Here is a 23,065-nt window from a genome sequence, read left to right as displayed (position 1 = left end):
TCTCTGAGCCAGGTGACATTATTCCCAGTCTGTCAATTATCTCAAATGTACTTAGAATGAAGTACTTGAAGCTTCACACTAATTGAAGGGGTCTTTGGAAGAATTTTCAACATATGACTTTCAAATCACCTCTGAATTAATTAAATCTGCCTTCATAAAATTCAGCTAGTACTCAGCTCTATTTGTGACTGTATAGCAAATGCTACTGTAAAATCAAGTTCAATTGTATACAGCGAGTCTAAGAAAATAAACAAAAAAAAATCTTTAATATTCCATAAACATTAAAAATATTATTATTGCAATGTAAATGCAGCCAGACTTATTTCTAAAAAGACATATACAGCAATACTTGCAAAAGTGCAATATTTCCAAAAAATGTTTAACTTGTTTGTTTTTATGAGTTACTTGGCCTAGATAATGTAATTGCTAGAGATGAGCATAGTATATAGTAAAGGGGAAGTTCACATCAAACCTAAAACTGGTCAAACCGCAGCACACCTTTTAGCCAAAAATGTTTTATTGTTTCTTATGGAATGAGAAGGGATTACAGCACCTGTTTAGCAACTTTTGCCATCTGTGTCCCTACTGGAGATGTCCCCTCACTTACTGCCAGGACAGAAAATCTTTTCAACATGGATATGGACAAAAAAAAAATTGTGTGAGTGAGAAAGAGCTAGAATGTCTGACAGTGTACTTATGGCTTGTCTGTTCCTTATTGTGACAACTGCATCACCACTGTTATAGTTTATACACGGACATGAATGGGCAATGCAAATGGGTGCACAGACAGAAATTGAAGGTCCTGAAGAGTACTGGGCAGGACAGACCATTCAATCCGGTGTCCAGGCTTTGCTAATTGTTGGCAGCCTGTGTGAGTGCACAGGTGTGCAGGGGCAATATAAGCTTGAAGCGAGTTACTACAGTAGAAGGTAGATTTGGAATTGTTGCAGCAGCTAGGAAGGAGGTGTGCTCCTGTTGGGAGACGAAGACAATATCCTCAAGACAGCACTCCATGTGGGAGAGATTCCAGGCCATTGGACCAAGAGATGGGCCAGCTGAAAGAGTCTGCATGGCTGCAAGAGCATGGGAGACGACACCTGAGGCAACTGGGGGAGAGTCCAGGGGAGCAAGAGGAATCTGTGAGGATCTCAGAGGATTAAGAGTGTCTCTAGGGTATCAGGAAAACCTCTACCTAGGGGCTAAGAGTGGCCCTGTGCAGCAAGGTACGACAGAGAGTACAACAGCGAGTACAACATTGGGAGTACAGTGTTAGCCAGCACTACAGAATAAAAAGATTTGGGGGTACTTATTTCAGATGATTGTATAATGAGTAAACAGTGTGGGAAAAGTAAAAACAAAATCTAGGATGCATCACTAGAGGGATCACCAGCAGAAGGAAGAAGGTTCTGATTCCCCAATATAGATCTTTGGAACAAAAGATATGATCCCCCTTAGGTGGGACTTTAAAATCTACAAACACTGTGCTGTATATAGAAACAATAATTTATTACATTGAAAGTGTAGATCGATAAAATTACAAATGTTTAAAAACATCAACCATAAAAATGGTGTGCATGTAACAACAAATCAAACACAAACTGTACAACAGAACATAATGCTGAAATGACACTGTAACTCTTCTATGAGTGATATTCCCTGGTACCAGGGAATATCACTCATAGGAGAGGGTACCAGGGAATATCGTGCATAGGAGAGTTACAGTGTATTTTCAGTTATATGTTCTGTTGTACAGTTTGTGTTTGATTTGTTGTTACATGCACACCATTTTTATGGTTCATGTTTTTAAACATTTGTAATTTTGTCGATCTATACTTTCTATGTAATACATTATTGTTTCTATATACATCGCAGTGTTTGTGGCTTTTATTGTCCCACCTAAAGGGGATCATATCTTTTGTTCCAATATTTAGGGATGCGGCCACTACACTGTCATATCTGATATGGTGACAACCTCCTCTTTTCATATGTAGATCTTTAGTGATACCTAATTTAGAATACTTTGTCCAGTTCTGGAGACCTCACTTACAAAAATAAATTGATAAGATAGAACGAGTCCAGAGATGGGTAATATAAATGGTGAAAGGTTTGGGAGATAAAACATATCAAGAGTGACATGACCGAATAAGGATCAGGAAGGAAGTATTTTCAATATGAAACTAAAATTAGAAACACAGAGACATGACCTCAAACTAACTGAGGCGAAATTTAACGCTAATCTTAGAAAGTATTATTTTACAGAAAGGGTATTTGATGCTTGGAGTAAACTACCAGCAGAGGTAGTGAGACAGTCAACAGTAAATGGCTTCAACCATGCTTGGAATAAACATAGAACTATAGTCAGACAACAAAGTTAATAAAAATATCAAAAAAAAAATATATAAAAATAAATAAATGGGCAAAATCGATGGACAACTCTGTCTTTTTCTGCCATCACTTTTCTATATTTCTATGTTTCATTGTACAGCAATTAAACCTGACTGAGCTTAATAGCTAGGTGGTTCTGTATTTTTTTCTTGGTTTGTATGAAGCTGAAACCCCTTGTGTGGGAAGCCTTATTTTTTATGTTTTATATATATTTTTTTATAAAAGTGGGCTAAGAGGCTATTGACTATAGTTCCTGTCTGCCGTGGAATCACTGTGCAAATGCATCTACCACGAGAGCTAGCATCTCCCATATCACACCTCATTGTTACTTAATACCTTCTTTCCTAGTTGCAGAGATGTTAATGCAAGAGTAAAAGTGGGAACTTGGAGAAACTGCGCAGGCAGGTATCTCTCTCCACCTCAAGCTAATGCACAGGCTGAACAAAGATGGGTGCAGTCCTTCTAGAGAGAGCTTCTTAAACTACTTTCCAGTCATTTAAGTATTTCTGTGTGCAAAAAAAGTACTTCTTGGTGTCTGAAATGCTAATTTGGTTCTCCTAGGAGAATTCCAAAATGATCCTCTCTTGCTGCATGCTTGTTCTAGGTTACTAACTTAAAGTACTGATGCCAGAGTCATCATATTTATCCTGGTACTGATGTACTTGGAGTCTTAAATGGTCTTATACATAGTCAACATGATAAACTTCAAATGTAAAATAACAATTCAGCAAAAATGACCTTTAAATCTAATTACAGAGAAATTGAAAAGGTCTCAGTGCTGCTGATTTTTCTCAGCATACATATTGTGGCCTCAACGTGTTATGCAGCTAATATTATTTAAATGTATGTATATTTGTCATAAACATAATGCATACAACACTCTGCATTTATTTATATTTTCAGCTATATCCTGTGGAATTGCCCAGCCACCTGGAAATGGTTCAGTGTCTGGAAATGAGTTTACTTTGGGAAGCAAAGTGATATATGAATGTAATGAAGGCTACAGATTACAATCTAGTCAACAATCAACAGCAGTATGTCAAGAAGATGGATCATGGAGTAATGCAGGCAAACCACCTGTTTGTCAGCGTAAGTGTATCAGAATGTTTCTTTTTTTTTTTAAATACATAATCAAATTGCTTGTCATGTATTCAGGATTCAGTTGAAAATATTCTATAAAGCTTGTCAAATGTAAAAGGTCTCAGCTCCTTTAGAAAGACATACATATATTGTTATTTTTGTTGTTTTAGTAGCATTTCTATTTCCAAATACTGTATATAGATAATGCTGAAAATATTTGCATCAACATGATACAAGCTAGTTCTTAAATCATCCTTTTAAAGTCATTACTATCAAATAAATTAAGGGAAAACTTGCCATTGTGGGAAGTTTTCCCTTCACATACAGCCCTATATATTAAAGTATAGGAGGGCAATGGAAAATTGGATGTAGATTTCCAATCTTAAAGGGGAACATTACTCCATTCCACCTTATTAGTATTAATCATCAAAACAATGGGTATTATCAATGAAATCCACGGAGTGGAGATATATGGATCATGGAGCAATGGAGGCAAACCACCTGTTTGTCAGCGTAAGGCCCCGTACACACAAGAGGATCGATCCGCTGGAATTGATCCGCGGACCGGCTCCAGCGGATAGATCCCCTGGTGTGTACGATCCAGCGGATCTGTTTCCGCAGATTTTTGTCCCCGGGGATGGATTTCCAGCGGATCAAAATTTCTTGACATGCTAAGAAATCGATCCGCTGGAATCCATTCCAACGGATTGATCCGCTGGTCTGTACAGACTCACCGGATCAATCCGTCCGAATCCATCCCCCGCATGCGTCGTAATGATTCGACACATGTGTGGAATTCCTTATATGACAGCGTCGCGCACGTCGCCGCGTCATCATCGTGGCGACGGCGCGACACGTCACCGCGGACGGAATTCCGCGGGGATTTTGATCTCATGGTAAAGCTTGTCAAATGTAAAAGGTCTCAGCTCTTTTGAAAAGACATACATATACTGTTATTTTTGTTGTTTTAATAGCATTTCTTTTTCCAAAATGATACAAGCTAGTTCTTAACTCATCCTTTTCAAGTCATTACTATCAAATAATTAAGGGAAAACTAGCCATTGTGGGAAGTTTTACCTTCACATACAGCCCTATACAGTATATTAAAGTATAGGAGAGCAATGGAAAATTGGATGTAGATTTCCAATCTTAAATGGGAACATTACTCCCTTCCTCCTTATTGGTATTAATCATCAATACAATGGTTATCAATCAAATCCATACCAAACTATTTTATTTAGGTATTGACAGAATAAATTACCAGTAGAAATCTCTATGCAGATTTTCTGCTGAAATGGCAACAACAGCTGATAGAAAACCAATGTGGGAATTTAGCAGGACCTATGATATTGATGTCTACTTTCAACCATCACGGTTGCCCAGTGTTGTGTGTGAAATACTTTCAACCTGTTTTTTGCACATATGGACAACTATTTAAATCGGTCAGGTAGGTGTTGTAATTGTTTCCCTTGCTACTTTCTCATAAATTATTTTCCTGACATTTTCTCTATTTGATGAGATATGAACTTATATTTTGGTGAGGAGACTATGTGCAATAGTGTAATATGTAATTGTGTAATATGTAGTATAATATAGTATACTCTGTCTATCAAGATGCTTATTTACAAAAGACAGGGTGCTCATAGACATAAGGCAACTAAGTCTGGCTGGTAATGCAACCATTTGAAGATCCTGTAATCTAGAAAACTTATAATGCAAGGCAACTATTGCTATATTTTATGTCTCTCCTTATAGGTTTCTCCATTTGAAAAGTATTGCTGTCATACTGATCCAATGGTTTCATGTTATTGTAAATGACATAGAACAAGAAGGCAGATGAGGTGTTTTGTCTCTTAATTGCTGCATGTTTGTTCCTGTTACGTGTATTAAAGTGGTTGTACACCCTGTACAACCATGTTTACCTACATGTAAGCCTATATTAAGACTTACCTGTAGTTGCTGGAACTATTTCCTAAACCTCCATGGTTTAGGAGATATTTACAATAAAGCCGTGCGCCAATGTCTACGGTGCATGCGCCGATGTCTACGGTGCATGCACACTTTAGAAAGGGCAGATTGTGACGTTTTTAAAGGGGTAATGCGTCTTCAGCCAGTCACAGAGCCTGAGATTGTGGCCCTGGAAGGAAGAAGGGTGAATATGGATGCTCGCTGCCAGTGGGGACAGCGGTGACATCGCAGGCTTCGGTTTCAGGTAAATGACAAATAATGAGCTACAAAGCTATACATAGAAGCCCATTATGCTTTACCTTTGCAGGGAAATAAAGAGGAAGTAAAACCCATCAGGGTTTACTTCCTCTTTAAAGTTATTCAGTAGAGGGTTAGAAGGTCTCTGCTCCTGCGAGATTACAATATAATAGGGGGGCTGGTGAAACAAAAAGTAGTAACTGAGAGGAATGAACTGATGAGGGACGTAGAAGGTGGATGGAGGATAGGTGGATAGAGTAGAAGATAACTGGACAGATTGGGGTAGTGAGTTCCAGAGGATGGGGGAAGCTCTAGAGATGAGCATGGGAGGAGGAGACAAGGGAGCTAGAGAGTAGGAGGTCATTGGAGGAATGGAGAGAATGGTTTGGGTGATATTTGGAGATAAGATTGGTGATGTAGCTCGGGGCAGAGTTGTAAATGGCTTTGTATGTTATTGTTAGTGTTTTAAATTGTATTCGTTGGGCAATGGGAAGCCAGTGGAGGGATTGAAAGAGAGGGGTGGCAAACACTGACCGGTTGGTAAGGTGGATGAGTCTGGCAGTGGCATTCATGATAGACTAAATAGGGGATAGCTTGCGAAGAGGTAGGCCAATGAGGAGGGAGTTACAATAGTCAATGCTAGAGATAACAAGGGAATGAATAAGTTGCATATTGGTTTCAACGATTAGAAAGGGGCATATTTTGGAGATGTTACAGAGGTGAAGTGTGCAAGATTTGGACAGCAATTGGATTCGGGGCTGGAAGGGCAGGTCAGAATCCAAGACTACACCTAGCACCCTGGCATTAGGAGAGGGACTGATAGTGTTTGATCTTGATGGAGAAGTCAGGGGGAGGGGGCACGGGCCTGAGGAGCTCAGTTTTAGGAAGATTGAGTTTGAGGAAGTGATGTGACATCAATGCTGATATGTGAGTTAGTAAGTTAGTAATGTAAAAGGAGACCGAAGGAGTGAGGTGAGGAGTAGAGAGATAGTTTTGTGTGTCGTCAGCATAGAAATGGTACTGGAAGCCATGGAAGTTTATTAATTGACCAAAGGAGGAGGTGTAAATGGAAAAGAGGAGAGGTCTGGGGACATAACCTTGAGGTACCCCTAGTAGACGGAGAGGCGGAAACAGAGTTATACAGTAGCTGCCTCCGATTTTGTGCATCCAGCGCGATGGGATCACGCTGGATATCGCCGCTGGAGGCTGTGTTTTTCGCGCTCGCTGCCCCCACGAAATGCCGCACATCCATAGGAATCTATTGGCGGCGAGTGGGAGAAGCGACATAGCTCGGCGCTGGCTCCCACGACGGGGATCGCGGGTGGTCAATCTCGCCACTAGCAGAGGCAAGATTGACACAAAATCGGCAGCACCTACTGAAGGTAACATCGAAGGATTGCAGCAATAGGTAGGAGGAGAACCAGGAGAGAGCAGAGTCTTGAAGGCCAAGAGAGTGGAGTTTTTTGAAAAGGAGGGGATGGTCAATAGTATCCAAGACTGCAGAGAGGTCTAGTAGTCTAAGAAAGGAGTAGTGGACATTGGTTTTAGCAGTTAGAAGATCATTAATGTCAGTAGGGTAGTTTCAGTGGAGTTTAGTAAGTGAAACCAGACTTTAAGGGTCAGGAAGGTTGTCATGAGGTTGGAGCTCAGACAGTTGTAGACTAAGCGTTCTAAAACAAACAGAAAGAAGATGGGTCTTAAGTTGTTCAGTCTGGTGGGGTCCAGTGAGGGCTTTTTAAGTATGGGGGTGATCAGGGCATGTTTTAGAGGAGAGGGAAAGGTGCCAGTAGAGAGGGAAAGATTGGAAATGTGAATGAGGGAGCATAGGATAAAAGAAGATGGTGACCAAAGTTTTTGTGAGGAAACAGGATCCAGGCATAAATAGAAAAAAATACGCGCTTGGGATATAGGTGAACTGCTACCTCCCTATGTGAAAATTTCACTTAGGTGATGTCCAAAAAATTAAAACTAAATTAAAATTAAAAGGAAGGTGGCACTGTTCAGGATGTATTTTCGCAGATAAGGTCTCTTACTCTGGTGAATAAATTAAAAAACAAATAATCCCCTATAATAAATAGTGCCCATGTGAAAGTAACTGGTATTGAGCTATGTAAATGCTCTAATAAGGTGCAAATAATTTTTCTAAAGTGATTTGTGCCAGCAAGTGGCTTAGCTCATCTAAAGTGGCGTATGCAAGCAAAAAAAAACTGAAAAAAAGTGTGCATAAATATGAACTATAAATATGAACTATAAATTATATGCATACATTTATCACTAGTAATCATATAAATTATCAAATGTCCATAATCGAGAAAGTGACACATGCTTAATCCAGAAATTTAAAACTATAAATTATATGCGTAAATTCATCACTGATAGCCATATAAATTAATTTAAATTAGTAACTGTCCCTAATCCAGAAAGTGACACATGCTCAATCCAGAAATGTAAAACTATAAATTATATGCATAAATTCATCACTGATAACCAAATAAATTAATTTAAATTAGTAATTGTCCATAATCCAGAAAGTGACACGTGCCTAACCAAAAAGTGACAATCTGTGAAGTGATTTTGTGTTACCCAGTTAGGTGACTTTTCTGTGCTCCCCTCAGGCGCCTCAAATGACGTCTGTATGATGAAACGCGTTTGGTGGGACTTACTTGGTACGCAACACGTCACATCCGGCACTTTCAGTTTCGCCGAGTGCCGTCCGTGGAACGCACACCGGAAATACGGAATTGCTGACTTTGTTTACATGTCAGCTGGAGGACCCAGCTCCTTCTTTTTTATGCGCTAATTTTGACTTATATAATTTTATAATAAACACCCATATGCTTAGCGGAATTATGCTATGAGGGTTTATTTCTCACAATGATTTTATGTGGATACCTGATCGTTTGACAACTGCACCACGGAGGTGGAAGGAAAATGAAGGCTTTATTACATCTTGGCACTCGTGGAAGGGGTCAGACTCTCCCTGAGATACCTGCACTACTGGACTACAGCAAGGAAGGAGGATATCCCAGCAAGGGGGTTTCCAGGATCCTGAATGTATTTGACTACAATGCTCTCTACCCCTGCAGGGGTAAGGTGCTCTGGTGAGTGCGGACACAGGAGGGGAGCACAGAAAAGGAGAGGAGCACAGAAAAGTCACCTAACTGTGTAACATGGAATCACTTCACAGATTGTCACTTTTTGATTAAGCATGCGTGACTTTCTGGATTAGGGACAATTACTAATTTAAATTAATTTATATGGTTATCAGTGATGAATTTAAGCATACAATTTGAAGTTTTACATTTCAGGATTAAGCATGTGTCACGTTCTGGATTATGGACATTTAATAATTTATACGATTACTAGTGATGAATTTATGCATATAATTTATAGTTCACTTTTTCTCAGTTTTTTTCCTGCATATGCCAATTTAGATGAGCATAGCCACTTGCTTGCACATATCACTTTAGAAAAATTATTTGCACCTTATTAGAGCCTTTACACAGGTCAATACCAGTTACTTTCACATGGTCACTATTTATTATAGTGGATTTTTTGTTTATTCATTTTTTCACTCTGGTGAAGGGACTTTATCTGGGGGCAGGTGGTAAGGAAGGCTTCTGAAGAAACTTTAGTAACCTCTTTTGGTAGTAGCAAGGTTAAAAGAGGAAAATGTTAAATGGGATAAATGTCTGTGCAGTGAAGATGCCCCCACACATCAATCTCGTTTTTGAAGTGACAATCTTGTGAGCAGTGAGGGAGTTACTGGGTGGAGATGGTGGTGGAGAAAGTAGAGAGCTAAAAGTAGAGAAGAAACAAAGAGGACTAGAGGAAAGAGTATTAGGAATGTGACAAAGTAAGCTTGTTTGGCAGCAGGGAGGGAGGAATTGTATTTTAAGCAGACAAATTTTATATTGGGTGAATGCATGCTGGGATTTGGTTTTACACCACAATTGCTCCAGTGCGCAGTTATGTCTCTTAAGGTTTCTGGTGTCGTCAGACTGCCAATGTTGTAATGTTCAGAGCCTAATACTTTGTGTAGTAAGAGGAGCAAGAGAATTTAGTGTGGATGAAAGTTAACTGTTGTACACAGACATGGCCAGGTTAGGGCAAGACAGGGGTGAGATTACCCAATAGCAATATATCCAGAAAAAAAATCAAATTTCTTCATTAGGAAAAAATCTATTCTGCTACATGTGTTTGGTAAAATCCCAATAAGTGTATATCAATTGGTTTGTGTGAAAGTTATAGAATCTACAAATTATGGTATATGTACTGGAATTTACGCAGCTATAGACATATAATGGCAGTGATCAGCAACTTATAGTGAGATTGTGATAGGGTGGCGAGAATTCTGGCACTAACAGAGACTGGCTGGGAGGGTCACTAGCTGAAACTGACACCGTTAGTGACATTAATACAGTAATCAGTGATAATACTGCACATTGACACTGTACTAATGATGATGGAAAGGGGGTAACATCTAGGAACAATCAAGGGCTTAATTGTATGTACACATAAGTGTAATGTGTGCTTCTTTTTCAGGTTTTAGCTGAAATCATTGGATGAAACCTTCTGCCATACTTGTGCTGTGTCCAATCATGGCACAGGTCTGCAGGGGGAATGGCATGCACATATGTGCCCAATCCCAGGAGAGGACAAGTCACGTACATGTATGCCTGTACCTGCTGCACACTTGCTGTATGTTTACTGTGGGCGGTCGGCAGGAGGTTAAAAGGGAATCATTTTTTTGTTTTCGCTAGTTATACTTACCTCGCTGGATGCAGCATCAGACTGATTGTCACGTACCTGATAGTATAGCCCAACGTGCAGGGAGCAGCCTCTCGTAAACCTCTGGCTCAAGAACCCCTGGTAGAGTAGACAGGAGTTCGAGAGTGCAAAGGGGCACAAGTGCCTGTCAGGTAAGTTGGTGTAGAGGGCTGGAAGCAGCAGTAGGAAGGTGTACTGTAGTCCAAAGCAGGATGCAGGCACCAGGCTGAGAGCTGTAGACAGTGGCACGGCACTCATGGAACAGGAGATTGGCAGATGAGGACAGGCCTGGTCAAATACAGGCAGGCAGATCAGGTACAGGAGCAGAATTGTCAAAATCCAGGCCGGGTCAGTTCATCAGGCGGGCAGCAATCAGGTTGGAAGGAGAAGCAGAAGCAAAGTCAGGACAAGCCAATATCAGAGACAGGCAGCAAGCAGGAGTAGTCAAGGGAGAACTGGATCAGGTAACAAGTCAGCAATCAGAATCACAGGTAGCAGGGTCCCAGGAATGCTGTAGACCGGACAGCAAGGCAGCAAGGTGTCTGATCTCTTTAAATAGCCTATTTTGGCACCAAGTCCTGTCGACTAATGTCAGTGACGTCAGCGGAGAGTGGAATTCAGACCGCTCTCCGCTGAAAACAGGTCGCAGGAGTGTAAAAACAAATTGCACTCCTGTGACCCATAGGAGAAGCCCAGCCTTAAAAGCTCAGGCTGGACTTCTCCTTTAAAAATATATCACATTAGTGTGACTCTTATGTAACATATACAAAGAAAAAAGGCAAAACCAAAAACCAAAACTGGGAACATGACAATATATATATTATATTCTATAATGAAGGGTTAAATGGCGCTGCCCACTCTTGAAATATGGAGAGGGGGGATGAGGAGAATGTTAAATCCCAGGAACTGATGTATCTATGTCAGGTATCCTGTAGCAGGGCTAGCTCATATATGGCATGAACTCCCTATAATAGTAACTGTCAGGGATGTAGGTGTTCCCTATGGTGTGGAGTGCCCTTATTCTGATAGGGAGTAAATCGAAAACTACCTATGCCGTGGCCACTAACATCAATGGGGGCCCAGGTAGGGTAAATGAGATTAAGTGGAATATCCCCGTAGGAATATATTTGTGTTCTGCAGAAACGTATGTAGGATTGTCAGGATCCTGTGCAGTCAGGTAGGTGGCTAAATCTTGTGAAAACCTCCTGTGCTCTAATGTACTACGTGTAAGCACAAACTTGTGTAGTACTGTGTTAGGATCTTTTGCAATCAGGTAAGTGAGTATATGTGGCGAGAGCCTCCTGTGCTCTGATGTACCCCAAGTCAGGGCCGGACTGGGAGTAAAAACCAGCCCTGGAAAAAATGTCATACCAGCCCCATAGCATTATTATACCGGCCCAACAACATAACATCATTATTTTCTTGTTCATAAAAGGGAAAATTATGCATTGTAAAGCACAGTTGAAGAGTGTATTATATATAGATAAGACCGATATGAAAGCACATAGGGCTAGGGATATATAACAGCAAATTACAGTTAAAAGTGGTAAAAGTGGAGCAATCATCAAGGGGGACACCTTACATCAACCCCCCCTTACATCAATGACCCCCTCTCAGACTGGCCTGGCAGCGCTGTCACTGACCACCTCTCAGGTGCACTGTGCAGGGATCAGTCAGTCGGCTCCCAGTTGGTGGCTCTGGTTTTCCTATTGTCTCCTCTCCACAGTCCACACACGTCTGACTTCTCCCGTGACCCCAACCGTTGACTCCTCTCCAGACTGCAGACATGATATAAAACAAGAGATGGTTAGAGGTTGCAGACATGATACAGGAGATGTCAGAGGCTGTGGGCATGGTACAGGAGATGTCAGAGGCTGTGGGCATGGTACAGGAGATGTCAGAGGCTGTGGGCATGGTACAGAAGATTCAGAGACTGTGGGCATGGTGCAGGAGATGTCAAGATGTCAGAGGCTGTGGGCATGGTGCAGGAGATGTCAGAGGCTATGGGCATGGTACAGAAGATGTCAAGATGGCAGAGGCTGTGGGCATGATACAGGAGATGTCAGAGGCTGTGGGCATGGTACAGGAGATGTCAGAGGCTGTGGGTATAGTACAGAAGATGTCAAAGGCTTTGGGCATGGTACAGAAGATGTCAAAGGCTTTGGGCATGGTAGAGAAGATGTCAGAGGCTTTGGGCATGGTACACAAAATGTCAAGATGGCAGAGGCTGTGGGCATGGTACAGGAGATGTCAGAGGCTATGGGCATGGTACAGAAGATGTCAAGATGGCAGAGGCTGTGGGCATGGTACAGGAGATATCAGGGGCTGCAGGCATGGTACAGGAGATTTCAGGAGCTGCGGGCATGGTACAAGAGATCAGCAAGAGAGGCAGCCAACAGTGCCCATCATTGCAGCCTGACTGTGCCCATCATTGCAGCCTGACTGTGCCCATCATTGCAGCCTGACTGTGCCCATCATTGCAGCCTTACCGTGCCCATCATTACAGCCTGACCGTGCCCATCATTGCAGCCTGACCGTTCCCATAATGCAGTGTCACCCTGCCCATAATGCAATCTCACTGCAGTCAGTGTCTGTGCCCAGAGGCGTAACTAGAACCTTCAGGGCCCACAAGAAACCATGAAGGGCCCCTGGTGTCCTTTTCTCCCTTGATTTTGGTCCTGCAGAAGGACCCCTTTTACACAATTGAACTGATTGGACTACCCATTGTTTTGTATGGGGAGGTGGATGTAAACAGACGTGTCCATTTACACCTGCCTGCATCCGCTCCAATGAAAAAAGATGGATGGAGATTCCCCATCCGTCTTGCAGATTGGATGACAGTCAGACCGGTCCATAGAGAACAGCAGTCTGTGACTGTGTCCACTGTGCACAAGTGAAGCAGACATGGACCCGTCATCCGCCTGCTCAGCAGGGATCAGCGGAGAGTTCCCCCACTGAGCAGGTGGATTTGCTTGGCAGAGTCTACCCATGTGAAAAGGCTCTAAGGGAGAGATCTGTGGACTGTAATGTAAAGGGAAACCGATGTAAGGGCCAGTTCACACCAGACGCAGTTCCATACAGTTTTGTGCGCATTTTCACTGCGCTAAAAATGCATGCACAGTGTTTTCCATGTATTCCAATGGATCTTGATGGCTCTAGTTCACACCATGCAGTCAGTTTCTGGTGCAGAAACTGACCGAAAACTGACTGCATGGTGTGAACTAGAGCCATCAAGATCCATTGGAATACATGGAAAACACTGTGCATGCATTTTGTGCAGAAAAAAAGCACATGGAACTGTGTCTGGAGTGAACTGGCCCAAAGAGGTACTCTTGGAATCCTGATGTAAGGGGGGTATCTGATCACCAAAGCCCCCACGTACATCAGAGTCCCCCTTTACATCACAGTCCACAGAGCTCTCCCTTACATAAGTGTGCTCAGAGGTTGGCGAGATGGGGGGGGGGGATATTTCCCTTACCAAAGATGAAGGCTTGGGCCCTGGATTGGTCAGCAAACAAGGCCTACTAGCCTGTGTTATACATAGGCTGGCAGACAATGCTGGGGCTTGTAGTGCACCACACAATGGAAACCCTAGTGGGCTGCTGTGTTGGTTGAGGGACTCTGGAGGTGACAACACACTCTGTTCAGCCCCATCAATGACTGACCCACCTGTGTGCTGCTTTCTTTTCACTCACTGGAAAGTTTAATTAGGAAGCAAGGATTTTAGCTGACCTGGAGAGCTGTGGATCCTCTGTGGGGGGTTGCAGGCAGCATCCATAATACAAGTTGTCCTTTCCTCCACTATCTACCTGCAAGCTGCTAGTTTCTCTTTGGGAAGCATGGAGGAGCTGCTGAGGATTGGATGTGGGCGGGGCCACGAGGACACACACGAGGGGGGGTGAGAGAAGATCCTGCTCTCTGTATTTTCTTTTCTCTCCTGTCCAACGTGCGAGGAGGGGGGAGGGAGGGCTGTCAGTGCGGGGTCCGAGCAGAGTGACAGAGAATAGACACTCTGCTCATAACTGAAGCCACATTACACTAGCTTTTGCCCCCCCCCCCCCTCTCTGCAGACACAAGCTGGTCTAGGAGGAGGAGGGGGGACTTTTCAATCAGAAGCGCTAAAGTTTTCACACTCACAGCTTGCAGACACACAGAGGGAGATACCCGCTGACTGTGAGTGTGATGTACAGTGGAGGAGGACGAGGGAGCGGAGCGCTGCAGCCACAGCTTCGCCCAAAGCAGCCTCAGGGCAGGCCAGGATTTCATAAAAATCTATTTATTTACCTTTTGTTCCAAGGGTGGTGGTCTTCTCCTCTGCCACGTGACCCTGCAGGAGAAATAGTGGGCGGTGCTGGCGCCGCACGGGAAGATGGAACTGATCTGACGTTCAGTTCTCCTGCTCGGCTCCTCCCCTCCCTCAGTCACATGATCGCTCCAGTCCAGTGAGTGAGTCAGTCCACACAGCGGGTTAGATGCTGGGAAGGAAAGTGCGGCGGCGAGCATGGCGGCCGCAACTCACCGGCGGCCGGCTCGCCGCTGCTTCACTGACATAATGTGACATGCATGACACTGGAGTGACTGCAGCTAGGCATAGGGCAGCCATCCAGCCCTGCACAATTGCAAAGTGCGGCCGCAATGGCGGCCGGCGGCCGCCGCCGTAGCCCACACAGCTGATAAATTTGACTGACAGCAGGCGGCCTACCGGGAATTTTCCCGCTATCCCGGTAGGCCAGTCCGGCCCTGCCCCAAGTGGGTAATAAAAATACAATGTGAATGAACATAAAATTACCACAGTTTGTGTTCATTCACATCATATATTTATTACCCACTTGGGATACATCAGAGCACAGGAGGCTCTCACCACACATACTCACTTACTTGATTGCAAAAGATCCTAACACATTACTACACAAGTTTGTGCTTACACGTAGTACATTAGAGCACAGGAGGTTTTCACAAGATTTAGCCACCTACCTGACTGCACAGGATCCTGACAATCCTACATACGTTTCTGCATAATGGTGACTGTTTACAGGTTAGGGTATTGCTAAAAATTTAAGCTGCAGGTAACAAGGGAGCTAGAGAGCAGGAGGTCCTGGGAGGAGCAAAAGGGGACGATTTGGGTGATATCTGCAAATGAGGTTGGTAATGTAGATGGGGGCGATGTTGTGAATGGCCTTGTATGTTGTGGTTAGCATTTTGAATTTTACACTGTAGGGTAGGGGAAGCCAGTGAAGGGATTGGCAGAGAGGAGCAGCAGTCACATATCGGTTAGTGAGGTGTATTAGTCTAGCAGCATAAGTTCTCCAAATAACCAAACCAAAAAGGTTGTCCGACTGGCTGAATGACCACAATGCACTGCGCTGCTACACAGCTCTTAATCCCCCCCCCCCACATTATAAAGGTATTCTTTCTATAGCGGCCATTTGTAGTGTGATAGTGGTGTGGAGAGAGAGAGAGAGAACAGGGCTCTGTTCAGTGCTTTTAGACAGCTAGTGTGCTATTCTGATTCCATTGTCAGTGTAGAATATCAGTGTAGTGTGCATCTAGGGATAGTTCAGTGGGAGTGTAGTGTGACCACCATTCATCTTTACATTAGTGTGAATGTAGGGATAGCTCAGTCAATGTGACTGTAGTGACTGTTTAACACTGTTTTTTTTTCTGCTCTTTACTGCAAGTTTAATGCCATATAGTTCTGTGCGTTACTGCAGGTTTAACACCGCATATTACATTGCGTTACTGCAAATTAAATGCCATCAAAAGAAAGCCCTACTTGTGTGAAAAAATTATAACAATTTAATATGAGTAAAGTGTTGCATGATCACGCAATTGTCATTCAAAGTGTGACAGCACTAATAGCTGAAAATTGGCCTGGGCAGGAAGGGGTTAAAAGTGTCCAATATTGAGGTGGTTAAACACTAGAAGTGATGATATTTTATACATTAATATTTCAACTTTGGATAAACTCCTAGAATGTGCAGGAGGTAGGAAGAAAGCCCAAGGGAGGATCAAATGAAAATGGATAGGGCATCTCCAAGAAAAAGAGAACACGGATTTCGTAGCATTAAAGTGAGGACTCCTCTACATAATATATATATATTTTTTATATATACTTGCCCACTTTACAAAGCCATGCAGGATACCATGGTCTAATAATATTAACAGCAAAAATAATATTAATACTCATCATCATTATCATCTTTTTATCAAAGTTGCATTTTCTCCTATATATTCATAACATGATGGTTAAGGATTACCATTATTTTTCAGCATCAAATATTTGGTGTTGAAATTAAGCCGTAAAATATTTTTTGTAATAGGAAGTAAACTTTAAAAATATAAATCTTTTAGTAAGGCAGAAGAAGTTATTACCAATGCCGGTTTTTAATATCAAGAGTCATTGATCAAACTTACTAACGTGTATGTTCTTATTGAACTTGCAATACTGTAAAATTTGAAATGCCTTTAAAAGAGATATTTATCATTGCTATTTTCTGAAGCTTCAGTGACCAGAGCTTTACTGAAAGCAAAGACAATTACATGGCCTTGACAGTTTAATTTAGTTTTCACTTTTAAAGGGAGGGCTGAGTGGGGAATTTGAACATTTATATTGATTAAAGGCCTTATATTATGATGGTATCTTGGGAACTACTAATTAATATATCCAGGTTCTGTGTCTGGTTTACACAACCATCACACTGAATAGCCTTGATGCTGTGGCCACCAAAATGTGTTTTATTGAATTTAACACTTTCTTTCTTTCACAGTATTAACTGCATTTTTTCCACTGTCGCATACGTTCTCCCCCCAGGCCTCCCCATGTGTTGGAGATTAAACGGGCTCCCTTTTACATGTTTGGTGGTCATGTCCATCCTTTCATCAATATTAGTAAGATGTCCATGGTCTCATTTTCAAAATTACTACCTACAGCCCAATTTTTACTACACCATACATCTCTTTCTAAATCTACCTATTTCAAATCACTAGCTATGCATCTTGTTAATGTTGTTAATACATTCCCCTTTTCTGGGGTAAAAAGTCTAAACTTAAACTAACAGACTGATTAGAATGGATTCAAATGATTGCTGGGATGGAAGAGTTTATCCATATAGCTGGGGATACTGCCTCCAAATTCACAAAAACATGGGAACGTTGGTTGCAATTACAGAATTCTGTGGCATACTCCAGTCTTTTGACCAATTCCATCCATAAAATGTGGAAAAATCTCCTAAACTGTAATCCCATTTTGCAGTAAAATTTGAAAAAAATACATTATGGCCCAGATTCACGTAGCACTTACGCCGACGTATCTCGAGATACGCCGCATAAGTGTCAATGTGCGCCGTCGCATCTATGCGCCGTGCCCATAGAACTAGATACGCCTGAAAATAGGCTTCCTCCAACCGACTTAACTTTCCTACGCCTGCGTATCTTGGGTGCATATTTACACTGGCCGCCTCATTGCAAATATGCAAATGAGGGAGATACGGCGATTCACGAACGTAGTTGCGCCCGGCGCATAATATACGCGGTTTGCGTAAGGCTTACGTCCGGCGTATAGTTATTCCCCATCTATGAGGCGCAACTCATGCAAAGGTATGGACCAGGGAACAGCCGTCAAATTTTATGTTGTTTACGTAGTAGTACGTGAATAGGGCTGGGCGTAGGTTACGTGCATGTCGTAGGCATTGAGCCATCGTATCTTAAGGAGTATATTCAACGTGATTCTGAGCATGCGCACTGGGATACGTCCACGGGACGGCGCATGCGGCGTTTGTTCGGCCCATCATTTGCATGGGGTCACGCTTCATTTAAATGGATCACGCCCACTTCCACCTACTTTGAATTAGACTGGCTTACACCAACGATTTTACGTTACGCCGGCGCAATGCTGGGAGCAAGTGCTTTGTGAATACTGTGCTTGCCTCTCTGTGTTACGTCGGCGTAACGCATATGAGATGCCCTACGCCGGCAGAAATATGCGCAGCTGTCTGTGAATCCAGCCCTATATGTTTGTTATGTGTTTTAATTCACACAGCATGCCTCATGTCTGGCTTCAATGATTTCTGAACAATGTCAGAGTGAGTCTCCTCTCATTGACATACAGTACAATGCAAGAAACGTAAAGGATAAGTTCACCTTTTTACAAATTATAATAAATGCACATTTTTTGCAGTTAAAGAAATGTGCATTTATTATTTTTTGTTGTAGAAGCCTATAATACATTGCCCCAGCGATTAGCAGACTTCTGCAGCCCTTTCAGCGTGTCTGCTTGCTTGTACTCCACACAAGCCAGGCAATATAATCTGGCAGGAAGAATCAAGCACCTACCAAAACACTCACAGCACATGGTAGCTAATTGAGCCCCTAATGCTGTCAGGAATTGTAGTTTTCCATTCACAGAGTACTGTCAATGATTGACTCATCCAGGCAGGCAGAGCCCCACACGACTGCTTTTTATTTTATTTTGACAGCTAGCGGGGGAGAGAAGATCCCAGGTAATTGTTAGCGCAGGGGTTGGGGGCCAGTCCTTTCATAACTTGTTACCAAAGGTGAACTTATCTCTTAACTTCTAAAGCTGACCATGGGTGGATCATCTGGTTCAGTAGGGACCAGCTGAATTTTCCATGTGTGGTCATCCCTATTCAACAGAACTTGATCTTTAGATTAAGTTCTGTCAAACTGTAAATTTGAAAAAGTTTTGTCAATCAGTGGCAATTAGTGCAAATACACTTTAAACCCCATTTCTGGGAGAAATTGGAGACTGGCACTGGGAGTATGTACTGTAATTTTAAAAAAGCATAAAGACACCACAATTCTCAACCCCCCCCCCCCCACTTTGTCTGCTTGGCGAACAACAATATCTTTACGTGTTTCCAAAAGTCTGATACCTTTTTTTATATCCCTCTGTTCATATACTTTTTTAATCTGTAATTTCTCAAGGTCTTCTCTGCTTCTTGCCCTGGACACAGAGAAGGCATTTGATAGAGTTCATTGGCTAGCACTTTTAAACTTGGGCATAGAAAAATTCCCGCAAAATACTCACACACATCTTGCTGGCAGCTAGGCTAACTATTGCCAGACACTGGAAAGATACTGACCCACCTCTCTTAACGAACTCAACGCTTTAACCCATACTAATTTTGGATTCGAACTAATGCTATCTTCGGCTGAAGGGAAACTACTCAGAGCGGATAAAAATTGGCCCCCTGGGTTTACCTGGTTCAACAATAGAATGAGCTCTGCATTATAATCACTCTTCATGCTGTGATATTTCTATTCTCCTCCTTATCTGCCTTGAATTGATTAATATGAGTAAAACTTTACTAGGCAATCGCGCATACCCTCTTGTGTATTTTCTCAAACGTTGAATGTTAACTTTATCTTTGTTGACACTGTGCATTGTTTTGTGCTTTGTATTGTTTTGTTATTTTTTGTACTTTTCATGGGCAGGTGTTCCGCTTGCCTGTGTTTGCTATTACCTGTAACCTTTTAAAACAAATAAAAACTATTGAAAATAAATAGCCGGAAAGTGTAGAGCTTTTTTCTACTTTCATGAAAGTCACACCCCATCATTAAATCCTCCTGTTACTTTATTCCATATAGAGTAAAATAGTTGTAATCATACTGTCTTCACATGACATACCACACTCTGAAGATGCATTTCACCCCCAATGGGCTTACTCACAATGATAGAATTGTGATATTTCAACTTCCTAAATATGGTAACCTATCCTCAAAATGGACCTTCCAAAAATGAAAAATTTCCTATTTACTGAAAGCCCCATTCCCAAAACAGGTGGCTTAAAAAAACATTGAGCAATAATTATAAAAAAATGACCTCATACAAACCATGACTCCAGGAGAAACTAGGCCCTTCTTTAAGGAATATGCTCCAGCCTATTTTGTGATTTGAATACTCAGCTATCCCATAAGACAGTGGTGGAGCAAGATAACTGCAGTTGCTGTGCCTCACTGGAACTGCCAAAAGCCAGGGCCAAATATTTTTTTGGGGAAAAGAAAATATGAACATCCATGCAAGCCATATTAGCGTTGCCAACATCCCTTGTATGAATATAAAGAAAAGAGTAACCCCCAGTACTATTTGGACTTTAATGGCAACAATCCAGGCAGTGTAAAAAATGTATACATTTTATTTAGAACATATATATACATATATACACAAAAAGACATAGGGCCAGATTCTCAAAAAAGCGCCTATCTATAGGCGGGCGTAGCGTATCTCAGATACACTACGCCACCGTAACTTAGTGAGGCAGGTCCCGTATTCTCAAAGAACTTGCGGCCAAAGTTACGGCGGCGTAGTGTAACTGTGCCGGCGTAAGCCTAGGCTAGTGTGGGCGTGTTTTATGTTAATGTATCGTGACCCGACGTGATTGACGTTTTTTTGCCGTCCATGAATGTATCCCAGTGCGCATGCTCAAAATTACGCCGCAAATAGTCAATGCTTTCGACGTGAATGTAAATTACGTCCAGCCCCATTCATGGACGACTTACGCAAACGACGTAAAACACGACGCTGTTCGTACGTTTCTGACGTCCATACCTAACATGACTTACACCTGCTTTATGAGGGTTAACTTTACGCCGGCGTATGTCTTACGTAAACAAGGTATCTTGCTACGCCGGGCGCACGTACGTACGTACGTACGTACGTACGTACGTACATACGTGAATCGGCGTATCTAGCTCATTAGCATATTCAACGCGGAAATCTATGGAATCGGCACCTAGCGGCCAGAGTAAATTTAAGGAAAATAGCGTAAATATGCAACTAAGATACGACGGCGTAAGAGACTAACGCCGCTCGTATCTTAGCCGAATTTATGCGTAACTGATTCTAAGAATCAGCCACATAGATACGACGGCTCTCATTCGAACTTACAACGCCGTACATGTCGATACGCCGTCGTAAGTCCTTTGAGAATCTGGGCCATAGTGTATAATGTCACCAAACCAATCAGGCGCATAGATACCACTGCCCGCACTCAGATACGACGGCGTATCAGGAGATACGCCGTTGTATCTCATTTCTGAATCCGGCCCGCCCCTGGTCTTTTTGTGTGTGTATATATATATATAAATATATATATATATATATATATATATATATATATATATATATATATATATATATATATATATATATATATATGTGTTCTAAAAAAAATTATACATTGTTAACACTGCTTGGATTGTTGCCGTTAAAGTCCCAATAGTATCGGGGGTACTCTTGTCTTTAAAAATCATTTATTTCCCTACAAGCTTTATTTTTATTGTTTTTTCTTCTTTTTTTTTCAGCAATTTATGGCTTGAGGTGCTGTCAGTAAAGTAGGCTTTCCATTTTCATTGAAGGTTTATTTAAACATTTATTTTACTATGTATTTAACTATGAATTGCTTAGGCCTGTTATTTTAGTGTTATCTTCATCACTCTAAAATGCTCCAAAATGATTTAAAAAGCACTACAGCAACTGATAAAAGATTTAAAAAAAAACATGCTATCCTGAGGTAATAAGTAGATTTTTTTTGTGAATAGTGCCTTTAGCAAATGCCCAATATCACTTGCAGTGCACATTGTATTATGCAAATTAATACTTTTTAATCTACCAACATTTTTTATTATAGATTTTACTGCTTGATCATCAGTTGGTACTGTCAAAAAATCTGAACCTTTTAGTGTGAAATGCCTAAATTCCAATGGTATTTTATAAATGAAAAAGGAATATATATATATATATATATATATATATATATATATATATATATATATATATATATATATATATATATATATATAATTTTTTTTATCAGGTTTCCTCTTTGCCTGTATTTCATTTAGATGTGTTAGATATAATTTAAATATCACCTGGTGTATCAAAGATATACTTTGCGGATTCTGAATCTGAATGAATGAGATAATGGATCATGAATTTAATTTGTATATAGGCATAACATTGTTGTTGCGAGGGAAGGACTAGCAACAAGGGTTGATACCCACAACAAATAACTGACAGACATTTTACCTGGGGCCTTAAGAATAATGTATTTCATTACTGGTGCCTTTTGTGTGCAGCTCTTTCAAATGCTGATGTCCTGGCTAATGTCTTGGCATCTATTTACTTTAACATTTTCCTCCAGCTGTTGGATTAATAGAATGTTTGCCACCAACATGAGAACTAAGCATTTACATAAAAGGGCACTGTTTTCAGGAATGTATGCATCTAGTTACAATTTTACCTCAATTAAGCTGTGAAAATTAATAATTGTTAAAAAAAGTATGTCTGGCTGTCAGTACTACCTTTGTTTTTTAAAAGAGGCATGTAAGAAAACTACAAAAACAAGTGTTGTAAAAGCTATAGGAATAGTCACATATATGTATTTAACTTCTTTTAAAGGCACCTTTTAGCAGCAAAGCCAAATATCCACTTTAGAAAAAGCATATTTGATACCATGCTGGTCTGATGCTAATTTGGTCCTCAACACACATAATTATACTGCTTGTGTGGTAAAAAAAAAAAAAAAACACATTCATAATAAATGCTGGCAATTAGCATAGCAGAAATTAAGTAAAAGTACTAAAGTATAAAAACATCAGTAATGGG

At 41.4% G+C, this 23,065-nt stretch overlaps 1 protein-coding gene across 1 annotated transcript in view; it reads left to right on the top strand.

The window, feature by feature from the left end:
• CSMD1 (CUB and Sushi multiple domains 1) overlaps positions 1-23,065 on the top strand; it is an 833,985-nt gene that overhangs the window by 607,961 nt on the left and 202,959 nt on the right. Inside the window, exon 45 of the mRNA XM_040349812.1 lies at positions 3,289-3,474. Within this exon, the coding sequence (XP_040205746.1) occupies positions 3,289-3,474 (186 nt within the window). The remainder of the gene's footprint in view (positions 1-3,288; positions 3,475-23,065) is intronic.

The sequence above is a fragment of the Rana temporaria genome, chromosome 4 (assembly GCF_905171775.1).
Source record: "Rana temporaria chromosome 4, aRanTem1.1, whole genome shotgun sequence".
NCBI lineage: Eukaryota > Metazoa > Chordata > Amphibia > Anura > Ranidae > Rana > Rana temporaria.
The sequence above is the reverse complement of the archived record's forward strand: the minus strand, read 5'-3'. Positions and strand labels throughout refer to the sequence as shown.